This window comes from Neodiprion virginianus, chromosome 5 (genome assembly GCF_021901495.1).
Source record: "Neodiprion virginianus isolate iyNeoVirg1 chromosome 5, iyNeoVirg1.1, whole genome shotgun sequence".
NCBI classification, from domain to species: domain Eukaryota; kingdom Metazoa; phylum Arthropoda; class Insecta; order Hymenoptera; family Diprionidae; genus Neodiprion; species Neodiprion virginianus.
Genome location: NC_060881.1, coordinates 6,781,584 through 6,794,757, shown reverse-complemented (window position 1 = coordinate 6,794,757; position 13,174 = coordinate 6,781,584). Strand labels below are relative to the sequence as shown.

At 38.7% G+C, this 13,174-nt stretch overlaps 2 protein-coding genes across 13 annotated transcripts in view; one reads left to right on the top strand and one right to left on the bottom strand.

Annotated features, from left to right (window-relative positions):
• LOC124305775 (glutamate receptor ionotropic, delta-2-like) overlaps window positions 1-13,174 on the bottom strand; it is a 39,814-nt gene that overhangs the window by 8,870 nt on the left and 17,770 nt on the right. For 2 of the 12 annotated variants that reach the window (XM_046765559.1, XM_046765561.1), the window contains exons 1-2: window positions 10,396-11,579; window positions 9,844-10,193 (exon numbers count right to left, since the gene is read on the bottom strand). The exons of 2 other annotated variants lie outside the window; for them this stretch is intronic. The gene's annotated coding sequence lies outside the window, so the exon portion shown is untranslated. Of the gene's footprint in view, window positions 1-585; window positions 1,157-4,131; window positions 4,860-6,734; window positions 6,937-9,843; window positions 10,194-10,391; window positions 11,581-13,174 lie in introns of those variants that run through there. 8 more of the 12 variants (XM_046765567.1, XM_046765560.1, XM_046765558.1 and 5 more) reach the window with 8 other exon arrangements.
• Window positions 11,744-13,174, top strand: part of LOC124305778 (putative inorganic phosphate cotransporter) — a 39,553-nt gene continuing 38,122 nt past the window's right edge. Inside the window, exon 1 of the mRNA XM_046765573.1 lies at window positions 11,744-11,931. Within this exon, the coding sequence (XP_046621529.1) occupies window positions 11,832-11,931 (100 nt within the window). The 5' untranslated portion in view covers window positions 11,744-11,831. The remainder of the gene's footprint in view (window positions 11,932-13,174) is intronic.

The following is a 13,174-nucleotide window of genomic DNA, read 5'->3' as shown; positions in this document are numbered from 1 at the left end:
ATGAAATTTGCAATTAAAAGAAAGCAGCTCCCGCGATATTTCTCTTCTAGTTCCTTATATTTCATATATTTCTAGACAAATCGTAATTCCGTAAAAAGCAAAACCATTGTATGTCTACTTCCCCTAAACTTGTCTATACTCCATGTTGTGCGATTCGAAATTGGGAATTGAGCAACGCAAAAGGAACCAGCAAATCGTAATCGACGCTTTGGCGCCGCCCATTTCTACTGCAGTTTTGATCCAACTTAATCTCAACGAAATCACCTGCTCGTGAGGGGATCGTGACCGCGTTTATGTTGGTATATTGTTACAAGATTCTGACTTACTGACCACGTTTTTCCCCGGCTTTAATTAATACGAGACGGCTGAATGTGTGTCAATATGTGTTAGATTGCGACAAGTATTCAAAGCGAAGGATAAAGACGCTATAAAGGTATTTTCAGTGAAATCATTCCACGGTTTATCGCATATACGACTTACCTACAGCTACGGCAAAGGTCGCTCGCGTTCATGGTACATAAATCAAGATAGTCGTTAACGTTCGCGTACATAAGTATACGTATACAAATAATACAATTCACATACGTGTATCACCTTCAGTGCAGATTTCCTACATCGTCTAGTCGAATACTGCACCTTTTCACAGATTCTTCGTCCCATAACTAATAGATTGTCACAATGCACCGTGATTTTTAACTCAAGAGAATGATGTAGTCGGTCTTTACCGACTGACTAAAATTCCACTTATTTTTACTATTATAAATATCAAATTACCGATGCGAAAATGTCACAGTAAGCGCAATTCTACGTACAATGCCGCGAACAAAACTATACCAAGACTTCTTCTTCGTGCGAAAATAACGCCAAGATAGTCTGTGAAAAGCTGAGTCTTGTAAAAGCGGTAAAAATTTCATTCGAGACGACTTAGTTCGGTGTTAAATCTGCACTATCATGATAAGCATTAAGTCTGATCTTGAATTGAGATAAAAATTTTATCCGAACACAAATTGACGTTACGATTACGTAAGATTTTTGACAAACTGGGGTTCAACTTCGCACGTAAATTCACGTAGTCTTTTGAACATGAAGGACGGTATTATCAGATAATGAATTTTCGTTAATATTTTCAAAACATAAAAATTTTATCCTTAAACTTAAAACTGGTAAAAAAAAAAAAAAATGTCGGCACGAGCCTCCTTCGGCAAATTTACAAATAAAATGTAATAAATTAACCCACCGCTTTAATATATACCCACAGTTACGTATACCTAGGTATATGAATTCTATTATTATATATCTGCAAAGACTCCAAAGTCGTCAGACTCTCGTTATAAATTATTGTTAGCCGTTAATATCCCGTATATGTATAGGTATAATTATCGTGACGACGATAAGACGAGGGGCCCGTCTCGAAACAGACCTGCAATCTAACGAAAGCACACGTGACAGTCACTGTGCCAACACGAGATCCAAGTGTGTATATAACGTGCCGAGAATGATCCGAGCTTTGAAATTTCTCGGCTTATCGATTATAAACAACTATTCAAGTTGGACATAGTAATGATACTCCGGTCGAATTATTTCCATCGATCAACACCGTTTAATCGCGATTTATAACCGTGGGCAATTATTAAACGAAATCGCAAATTTGACGTAGAATAACATGCAGCCAAGGATTTCGAAAAGTCTTTTATATCGTCTCGCGTTACGTGATCGCGTTAATTAATTTTTCGTACAATATAGCGGACAAAAGTACGCTGCCATTGTCTTGTGTTTTTTCAAGCACAGCGGTAATAAATGAAATAAAAAGAAAAGAATCTTAATAAATGAAGGGAAAATTTCTCTGTTGTCAATGTTTTTCAGCTGAAGCGTGACGCGTCTTATCTGTGTAATTCATATACAGCGAATCAAACGATTATCCGATCATTTGTAACATTTGTTATATCGACAAATATCGTCGCCGATCGTTTCCACATTTTTCAACCACACAGCCGCGACTTTCTTATTGACATTGAATATTGTTTTCACACCGTTCGTGCAAATTTCTTTACGTGCAAATATCGAGGAGTGACATCGTTATTAACGCGTCAACGTCGAAACTTGTCAGAGTCAATCACGTGCGAGTAGCTTCGACGCATTTCAACTTCCATGCACATACGGTTATAGTACAAGCATTCGCAGACTTCTACAAGTATTTGTCCGATTTAGTTTTATTTGTTTAGAAAATACGCTAAATTCCTCTTCTCTTGAAAGTTTATTGGCGTAGATAATGGTAATAATAATATCGAAGCGTGCGTTGCTTGTGCGTGTTATTCTACCAGAAAATTTAAATCAAACCACAAAATCTCTGTGGCATATTCCTGCATATTTAACGAAGCCACTTGCTAAACAATTCGTGTGGAATAAGAATAGGTGATTCGAAAATATCAGCCAGCTAAGAATGTGTGATTTTATAGCAGTAACCGGAAATTACGTAATGTACCCCGAGGAAGAGTGATTCAATTTTGCTTCGCAATATCGAAGTAGAAATCTTGAACACGAGTTCGCCCACTTCCACACTAAAAGTATACCTGTTACAAAGCAAAAAAGTATTCGTTGTTATGAAAATATTCGCTTGTTATCTCGCGAAACGATTTATGCATTGATACTAGTTTAATTGAATTACTACACGAGACGTTTTTCCTCTTATTCATCACGAATTCACTGATTCGTGGAAATGCACGCTTGTAGATCGACAATGTTATGCAGATTGCAGGATTAGATTTAACGCCAATTTGTATTCGCAAGGTTAGACTTTCCGAATCCCATTAAAATCTGTTTCCCAATTATCAGCATTTGTTGAAATTTCCGTATTTACCAGAGAACGGAATAAAGTCCTATGGATCCCTTCCTCGATTTTCAAGTATCACATAACACATTTTTTGCAAATTTTATGATACCGATTGGTAACATTTGCTTGTTTTTCCCACTACCGTATTTTAACGATAGCTAACCCTTTTTGAAAACTTTATTGGCAAACGGATTCAGTACCTAGGAATGGCAGAAATGCCATTTATAGTCACATCCTGATCAATTTATTCCTACTTGATTAAATATTATTAATTATTAGTTCACGTTAGCATGTTCAGTAAAACGTGAATTCATCATTCATTGTGTACTTAAATACATTATATTATATTTCCTCTCTTTTTAAACGCATGCAATAAACATCATATTTGTCAAGATGTTAACATTGAGCGACGCGTGCATTATTCTTCTTCTTGAAATCCACCATAAAGTTTGGATGTAAACTCGCGTGCGCTCGTTGCGCGACAACATTGTGCAAGATTAGATGCGCATTAGACGAAAAACCACGAAAGACCCTCAATCGTAGCGCTTTTTTACGTTTCATCTGCATCCGACTCGACGTCTCGAGTCCACGTGTTAAACACACCGGCAATCAGTTGTAAAATAATATCTGCGTCACCCTGCGATGTTAGCAACTTTGATCCGACGTCTTACGTAGTCACGTGCCGGGGTCTCGGGTATACATTTGAAATTCCGACGATATCACGTGCCTCCCGTGCCTCGAATAATGCCTGTAATAACGGCATCACGCTCTCGCTCGTGTATTGACAAAATTAACACTTGCGCGTCCAATCAATTCGAGTACATTGTTTTTAATTCACGATTCGTAAATCCGAGCGATCCCTGCGACGTTTTCTCCTATAACGTACCTGTGTACTTATACATTAGGCCTATTATACATGTAGCGAACCGTCGCGTTAATATTTTCAAATGCTTCTTGCGGGAAAACTATTAGACGTGGACTTATTTGCAGAGCTCATCGAGACCTTGAAAACTCTTCAACGTATCTTTTCTCAATCGGTAAGAGTTTAGACAGCTTTGGCACAAGTGTGCGATCCTCTTCCGACTTGGCTTACAAGTATCGTTTTATCACCAAAACTATTTACATAGTTATAACAAAATACAGTCTAAAATTTGGCCAGACGTTGTAGCTACTTACAGAAAAAAAAAGGAATAAAAATCTGTTTGGCAGTTCTAGAGTTATAAATGAACGACGTTGGATTTTATATATGTAGAGAAGAAGAGATAGACTTGTCAGCACTGGGTAAAAAATAAAGATCTTACCGCCACAAAGTTCACGATACAGCTGAGGTGTTAAAAATTTACATTCCAAAACTGTGAGAGTATCTAGATATAAATTTTATTGGTTCTAAAGTAAGCTTGTAATTAAAGAGTTGATGATTACACCGTTCGATTGATAACTTCGATAAATTTCAAGGTTCAAGTTCGAATGAATGTGAACACGTTCGGTGTGCTACAATGTTCCGGTACAGTTCGTGTTGTAAGATTAAATGATTCGAAGTACCGAGTTGTCAGAGATTGATAATGATTTTAACTTGCGTGACCAACTGAAGAGTATTCTGAAAGAAAAACGTCCTTTGCCAAATCTAAAGGGGAAGCAACTTTCTCCCTTTTCTTGAAACTGTCCGTGTTCATGTCTTACTTGCACACGAGGTGCAGGTCCAGCAAAACAATTAAGACCACCGATCCTTAAATCGTTAACACCCTAAATTTCATTAATAATTCTTTTCTCGTTATTGTCCTGAACTCGAAACTTTATGAAATTAATCAATGCCTCGTATTGCGAGCCGTTCGCAAACCTAATCCTTCTATTATATGTACACGTCGAATTCTTATTGTTAAACAAACAAGAAAAAATTCTACGTGCGACGTGGTCAACTTACGAGAAAATAAGAACGAAGACACAAGGATTAAACATTTTCCTTGCGACGACGCGACGATTGGAAAATTCATTCGCGGTGATACTGAAGTGACCGGGACTCGTCTCGTTTATTGTTGAATATTCATTTTTACAACTGATAATTTCCTCTTGTTTTTTTTTTCGGTACAGGAAAACAGCTTTCGCTTGACACAGATTGTGCAACTCGGTAAATACAGGCGGCCTGCGGAGCTGCAGCTGTTTCTTGCGTCTGGCGTACGACTGCCGTTTCTACTGCATGGAATGTGGATTTTATGCGCAGGCGAAAAGGCACTACGGTCCAAACGACATCCGCCATACACTCTGGTAAACCTTGAAATTCCTCGTAGATAGTCGAAGTAGGTACGTTACGTGCTGGTGCCGCAGCAGACAAGTCCGAGAATATGGCTTTTCGTGAAGTGCGAATTGGTCGGTGAAATTTGACAACTTCAGCTCGGTAGGAACTCGGTTCTCGTTCGCATATTATCAATTGCGTATCGGTGTAAGATCTGGAGATGAAGTGAACGTTGCGATATAGAAACACGCTTGCGTTTTATTACGCAGAAACGGTTCGATCGGTTACATATTTCAGTTGTAGAGTTTGAAATTTTGAAACCAGTGAAATTTCATCCGGAAATCAAATTAATATCCGATTACTGAGAAAAAAAACAAAAAGCATTATAATCAATGCGGACTAACGGGCAATAATATTCACTGATCTGAAACGGAGAGCTTGAACCGATTCTCCGAGATCCAGGTCGTAGCAATTGTCGTAGTGATCGTACTGTCTCAGTACGTAACTAGTAAATTGAAACATCCCCGAGAATGTGAGCATCAAAGGTACTTGGCGACCAATTCGGTCGCCGTATATATACATGAGTGTGATTATCACGATGGCAGATTGTTGTGCGGATTGAGACGGATCGATCGATCCATCAAAATACTCGAAGATTGTATATTACATTTTTCTTTTTTTTTTTTTTTTTAACTGACGCGTAGATCGCTTCAACGCCAATTGTCATTTTAAGCGCCTAATCCATGATCGCAATCTACGAGACGTATATATATATATACATATACATATATATATATATATATATATAGACATATTAAGCGGCAATGCAGATCGATAATCAATAACTCGCACTGATTCAAATACGGTTCATACGTCAGTGTCACGTGCTCATTTTTAAGATGATTCTGCACTCCGTAATGCAGCTGTAACAGTGCCGAAGAGTCATCGACTCGTCCGAATCACGCATGTCTAATAACAACGATTGGCTATTCTGCTAACAAGGATGTTTCGAAAAATGACAACGATCAATATCGCGTTCACGGCACACGACAAGGGGTAAAAACGCGGTCGAAAGTTGTAACGAATTGGTGAGAATGAACCTGATATGATATTCTGCGAAACGGACGTCGCGTCGATACAAACAGCGAGTTCTATTCTTATGTAATTGTTGCACAATATCATATCTCAGATAGCATATGAACAATTCATTTTCCTCGTACGTTTATAAAATAATTGCTATTCCGGAGATAATTTGAATTTTAATAATGCGTTATGCTCACTTGACAGTTACCCGGAAAGCTAAGGTAATACACGTAGGAGTACCTTATGCTTAATTAACGAAAACTTGTACTTTGTCGCACGCGCTTATAATAGACATTCTAATGGCTACAGGTAATGCCAATGCGATGTTAATAATTTTTTTCAATTATTAATTATCACTCGTGCGAATATTATAAATAGAATTGTAACACTGGGACTTTTTTAGAATTTTTTAGAGGTTCTTGACGACGAATCCGTGAAAATTCTAGCCCTGACGGTAGGACGATAGACATAAAAATTGTATACGTCCGGAACAACGTAACGTAAAATTCATGCAACACGATTATTTGTATAGATTTTCAAGAAACATGAAGGAAAACAAATTCTGTTATTTTCCGCGTCGTGTTCACTCACCTGCATAAATCACCATCTAATATTAAGTATTCCTTGCCGATCCTGGCCTTGATGGTAAAAAGACGAAATGGGTTACTTACTCATCGTTACCGGCATGATAAAACGACTAGCACATTTCGACGTAGCAAAAGTATTGACCGTGACTTTACGGTGAGCAAGAATTCGAGGAATTCTTTTAAGATTCAGAATACGTGTCGTCGGACAAGTTTAATACCTCAACCCTTCCAGCCAGCATCTCGTGTTCGAAATTTCTATTAGGAGGAAAGAAACTGTGATAAATCGTAATGAATCGAGTGCGCAATAAAAATATTTGCAGATCTGCGCCGAGACGGCACATGGAGCGAAAAACGACGTTAGACAAACTTACGTCAGCACCAAGTGTTTCAATCTCAGGGTTCGTACGTACAGGGAAAACCCTGGGAATTTCTTACAGCAGGATAAAAGTCAGAGAATTTTTAAAATAAGACTGGAATTTCAAGTCGGTCGAAGAAATAAACTCGAATTAGTACGAGAAGTACGAATTCTTATCGATCTTAAAGAAAAAAAAAAAGATCGGTCTCAAAACTGTGTTTCAACTTGCGAAAAGTCGCAGACTATTGTTTGTAAATTGATAGACAGACAGTGAGATAGTTTCTAGGTAATAATCAAGGTACTGGTATTAATAAGTAAAAAAAATGGTCATCAGTCAGCTTTATATCTCTTGCAAGGTTACTGGAAAAATTCTATTTTCGGATTGAATTGCCTTGAAAAGTCAGGGATTTTCGGATTTCAAAAAACGTATGAACCCCGAATCTCCTCCTCGACGGTTGAATCGCAAATTCAACTCTTGAGCCGATTCAAGTATACTATACTATATATATATATAAAGCAAAATCTACATATCTTAATTGTAAGATATCGATCGTCACAGATCTACTTTGTCAAAGAACATGTTCATTTTATTGCACTTTTTTCGGATCATTGCCCATTTTGACGGTATAATCTTCAAGCGATTATTTTACGCAATGTATAAGCAGTGCAAGCCGAGCGATGCAGTACTGCCATAATCATCGAGCACATGTTCATCTTGACGAGTAACCAACACAGGCACCGAAAAAAAGAAGCGTCTTATCCAGTAAGAATAATAAAAAATAATGGATGTTCGACTCGATTATTTTTCCTCAGAATCGTTTCTTGTTTTTTTACTCCCACGAACGACGCAATATAATATCAATTTATGTGATGAGAGTATCAATTATTATCATTGCCTTACCTACTAAGTACCTATTTGATATAAATAGTGAAAGGTAAATGAATATTTTCACCTGAAATAGAAAAATATTTTGAATGAAACTGTAAATTATCAAAAAATTTCACCGCTACTTCTGTACGCATGACTACATACTGAAGTTTACGAAATTTTGATTTCATATGCACCGTTTCAAAAAATTACGAAATAACCGATCAATCGATTATTTTTTACTGATTCAATCGAGTCGTGTTCGATAATTTTTTTGGACCCGATTAATCGATCCATCGATTATTTTAGCTATTGTCCAGCGAACTGAACCATCATACCTACATATTTTTGGTGATGCTGAATATGTAGGTATGATGGTTCGGTTCGCTGGACAATAGCTAAAAATAATCGATGGATTATATATATATATAACGGTATATATATATATATATATTAGGGGTGCTTCGCCAACCCCAGTTTTCGGGTTTGAATGGGAGGGAGGAAAGAAGGCGATGCGAGTCAGGCTTTTCAACGTACAAGAATATATATATACGGCTTAGTGTCGAATTCCTGATCCCTAGACGGACGTATATACAGAGGGTGAAAGTTTAACGGTATATATGTAGGGTAAAGGGTTGAATATGCCTAGGTTCCTGGGCATATACGTAGTAGGTTCGAGGGTCAAACCTTTACTTGCGCATAGAAAAATCGTGCAATGGATCGAGATCGACGAACGAATGTGTTTCAGCCAAAAGTACTCAAAATCTGGTGGTGATGAAACGATTTTGACACCGGATCCGGATTCCGGATGTTCAAGGATCCGTAGCTATGGTGGTCTCGTTTTTTTTTTTTTTTTTTTTTTGTACGATCGTGCGATCGGTAGTCGTAAGGAGCCCGGAGTAGAACCTTGCAGACTCATCCGTCATCGTTACCGACGGAGCGGCGGCAAGGCGCGACCCCGTGTTTTATCATCACGGGATCGAATCGGTCAATCGTTCCGGGTATTTGTGCGCTTGACCTACTCTCCGGCACGTGCTTTATATACGTCGCGTCGCGCCGACACGCCTCAAACGATCAATCTCTTAACAGAGAGCACAGTACGAAGTTATACCGAGGAGAAAATTTATCCTACGTAGCATCTGATGCCGCACACTGTAACGTGCTGATAAGGTTAACGATCACTCGGCTAAATGATCCGGATTCGAGGGAAGAAAGAGTTCACCTGTAGCCTGTGATTATAGTTGTCGATATTACATTTTGCAAATGTCGCAGCATTGAATCTCATGGTTGATTAGTTTAATGATTTTCTATTTTTTTTTTTTTTTTTTTTTTTTCCGTCAAACAAGGCCTTAAAGACAATTTATTCCTTACACCGACATCAGAGTATTGCAACAGTTGGAAGAAAATAGGTATAGCACGAATGATCGCGATAAAAAAGAACAGCAACAGATGCTGGATTTTATGGTTGCAGCAATAAAACTTATTTTCATTTTTTTTTTTACGAAACTGTATACTTCGGTTATGGTACAAATTGCGAATAGTTAGAGGACTGTGTACAGTGATTTAAACTAGACATTTCTTTCATAACAGTGTGCACGTATTGAGAAACTTGATCGTCTGAATATAATCAGCTACGAAGATGTTGACGAGAAAAATTATTTGACGTGAAAAATCATCGATTCCTCGACCGTTGCAGCAGAAAAAGGAGCAAACCTGGAAAAATATAATAAATTTATAGTCAGAGGTATTCCGCAACTTCGCGGAAGGCCTGCAGGAAAGCCCGAGTTGAAAACTCCGGGGAATTTACAGTGTGAAAAATATAACCTCTCACTGTGTTTACCTAGCGGTATCTCTTCTATGGTCAGGTATACCTGCGTACACAATGCATACCTGTGTATATACAGCAGCCAGCTCTAAAACTTGCGATCTTGACCTCGTATAAACGTGACGAATTACGGAGCCCAAGAATTCCTTGAAAGGAACGTCAAGTGCGAAGTAGTCTCATCGCGTATTTATAAAGCCCAATGTTAACTGGTCGAAGTCAGGTTTATACGTAGGCACATGTAAATACACGTATGTGATATTTGAGACGCTGCGGCGATCGTTGAAGCGGTGTATAAACCTGAATTTAGTTCCTTGAAAGTAAGAGCGTTTTTCCTTTTACGTCGTAGTTTTAAATGCTTCTTATCCCTTCCGTCTCTTTATCTCTCTCTCTCTCCTTCTCTCTTTGACCTGCCGTCCTGCATCGCAGAGTTTAATGGTTTAACGATAAGAAAAACTAGCGGACAACGTTGTAACTTAAAGAACCGTACAACAGGTGTGCAAAATCTATAACCATATAACCTTATACGGGCGTAACTGACAAAGCTGCAATAAACCGCGAAAAAGAGTCATCAGCTTATAGGTTTAAGGTTGGATTACGTTTTATTATTACTTACTTACTTATTTATTTTTTTCAAAAACTTTCATTCCGACACGTTGACTTGGCATGTTGCGAAAAACGCCGTCAAATTATATTTCGTTTTATTAAAACTGGTCAGTTGTCAATGTAGATTTATAACTAGCAATTATTTTCTCCATTCTTGACATCACGTCTTCGAATTGATTGATCGCTCCCGAATTTTTAGATAGCGCAATTTTCTTTCCAACACTTCACAACTTTGAACCAAATTTTCGTATCCGTATTAGGGAAATTTGAATTCAACAGTGATAAATTTTCGACGCTTGGTGCGAGTATCCGTCGGTTACGAGTGAGAAAAACACTTGTCGTAAGAAAAATAAAACACACTGTGTCTTTGTAATTTTTCCAGTTCACGCGCAAACTATACAATAAATATAATAAATTAGAATAACGCCACGTAATCGTAGCACTAAAAATATTGATAAGAAAAATTCTCTATTACACGCATATACGCATTATACATAATTAGCAAAAGTGGATAATTAACGGAATGAAAATGAAAATAATCTTAGGCCTTTTACGATATATATATATATATATATATATATATATTTATTTATAACGCACAGCAGAGCTATAAAATCTCATTGCAATACCGTATTTTTCCCGTGCGTCAAAGTCACGTTATGTCCTGTCACATATATACCGTCATTCTTCAAGCAATTATGCATAATAACAATAATAATAACAAGAAATTGATAAATATCCGCGAATCGCTGATTGCAGGCGCAACCCTATCAATATTGGATAAAAATAATTCCTGCCTTCGAATTCCGGTTTCGATCGAAGAAAACTGATACGTCGTTTATTTTCAATGCCATACAAACCGTGGCTAGAAAGGCTAAAGGTTGCGGAAGAGACTTGAAAACAAAGGTGTAAACGAAATTTCTAATTCTCCCCTTCAATATCCGTTTTATAGCAACAGACGATACCGCGTTTAGGTATAAACAAAATCGCATTTCTCACTCTGGGAGCCGAAAAACGGAGGGTGCCGAACGGTCTTTACCGCAATTTGAACGGTCAACCGAGACTCGCGCTATCACGGATTAGGTTTAATCCCTCGCAGCGAGAGTTGCCGATAAGCCGGCTCGGCGAGGGCGGAAGGGAGGGGGATGAAGACTAGCGGGAGGTAAACAGAGGGTGGGGCGAACGGGCAAGCCGGTGATTGGCTGATCGGCGACGGACGCGAGGTTCTTAGCGGCGCGGTGCTCGCCGAGTTTTCGTTAGTGAGCATTGCCTAGGTGAGCGACACGGAGCCTTTGGCGCTAGGCTGACGAGCTGTGTCTGACGGAAACCGAGAAAATCGAGAAAATCGAGAAAAGCGAGAAAATCGAGAAAACCCACTCGCGACGAGGAGTAACCGAGTCGAAATCTATCGCCGGATAAAGTTGCCGAAATCCCGCGCTCTCCGTTCGAAATGGGTACCGGAAACGGAACTGGACAGGGCACCGAGATGGAGGCGAAGAACGGTGTCAAATCCCCGATGCCGACAGGGGAGGAACCGAGCAGGCCGCATGGTGAGTCTCTGTTCTTTTTTATCCAACGAAACCGCACAACGTTCGAATATTTCAAACGATATATACGATAAGTCTGTCAATTATTGACCCTGTTATTTTACGAAATTATAAATTGACGACAAAAAATTTTGACTTTCTCGATTACTAAAGCAATTGCTCTAGGATCAGAGGCTGCAAGTTTATATTTTTGGTTATTTTAGAACTTTGTATCAAACAGATGCAACCGAAAAAGGTCAATAATTGGTAGACACTTACCTTATCGTCAGGATTCCTTGAGAGTTAACAACGCGAACTACTTCCCGCCGGCATATAGGCAACCGGAGTTACCCATTGAACGCAGTAAGCGCGTGCGAAATGTAACTCCGGTTGTCTATGTAACGGCGGAAGAATCGTTTGCGTCGTTAACTATCAAGGAATCCTCCAGGTACGTCAAATGATACGCAGCTGCAAAAACCTTTCGCACAACCGCTGTAATCTATACACATATATAGATATACTGATTTTTAAATTAGTCATTTTATCGTTGCCTTTTTTCAACGCGTTCGAAAGATTTCATCCCCCCCCCCCAAAAAAAATATTTCTGAAACGAAAGTTTCGTTGTCTCAGACCACTGTGCAGCGATCTTAACGCGCTTTAAGTTGTCTTCGGGACACGTCGTCGACGGCACGTGGTTATTTCTAAATCCTCGATCTGCCATGAGATAACCCTAGCCACTTGGCGAAATGCCAGAGGATGCCATTGCAGACTGTGTCTAACTGCTACGTGTTATCTACCTACCGAAGAATCTTTTCGCTCGACGAAAATTTTTATTCCCCCCTCCCCCACCTCGACTCCTTCTTTTCATGAACTTTTGTAAATCTCGTACGAATTTATACGTGTATACCCGCCTACCTGCTGCCGGGTTTAACACGAGGTTGTTACGTCTTGGTACAATATATCTGCAGGTGGATTCCATGTTCCTTGTGAATTGGAATATTTTTCTCTTTCGTTTTTTCATTTGTAATCAGTCGTTTGTCGAAGCTGATAATTATATGCCATATACAGATATTTTTAAGAAAATTTAGTACATGTAAGACTTTGCGAAACGTCGTTTTAAGGCAACTCGACAGTTATTTTTTAAAATTAATTTTCTTCGTGGAATAAACGATAGAATGCGTTGATCTTGAAACGTATAAATTTGGACTCGTTCATTCGAAAGTTAATCCTCGATCTTCCGAAAGGACCTTGATTTATATGAAACGTA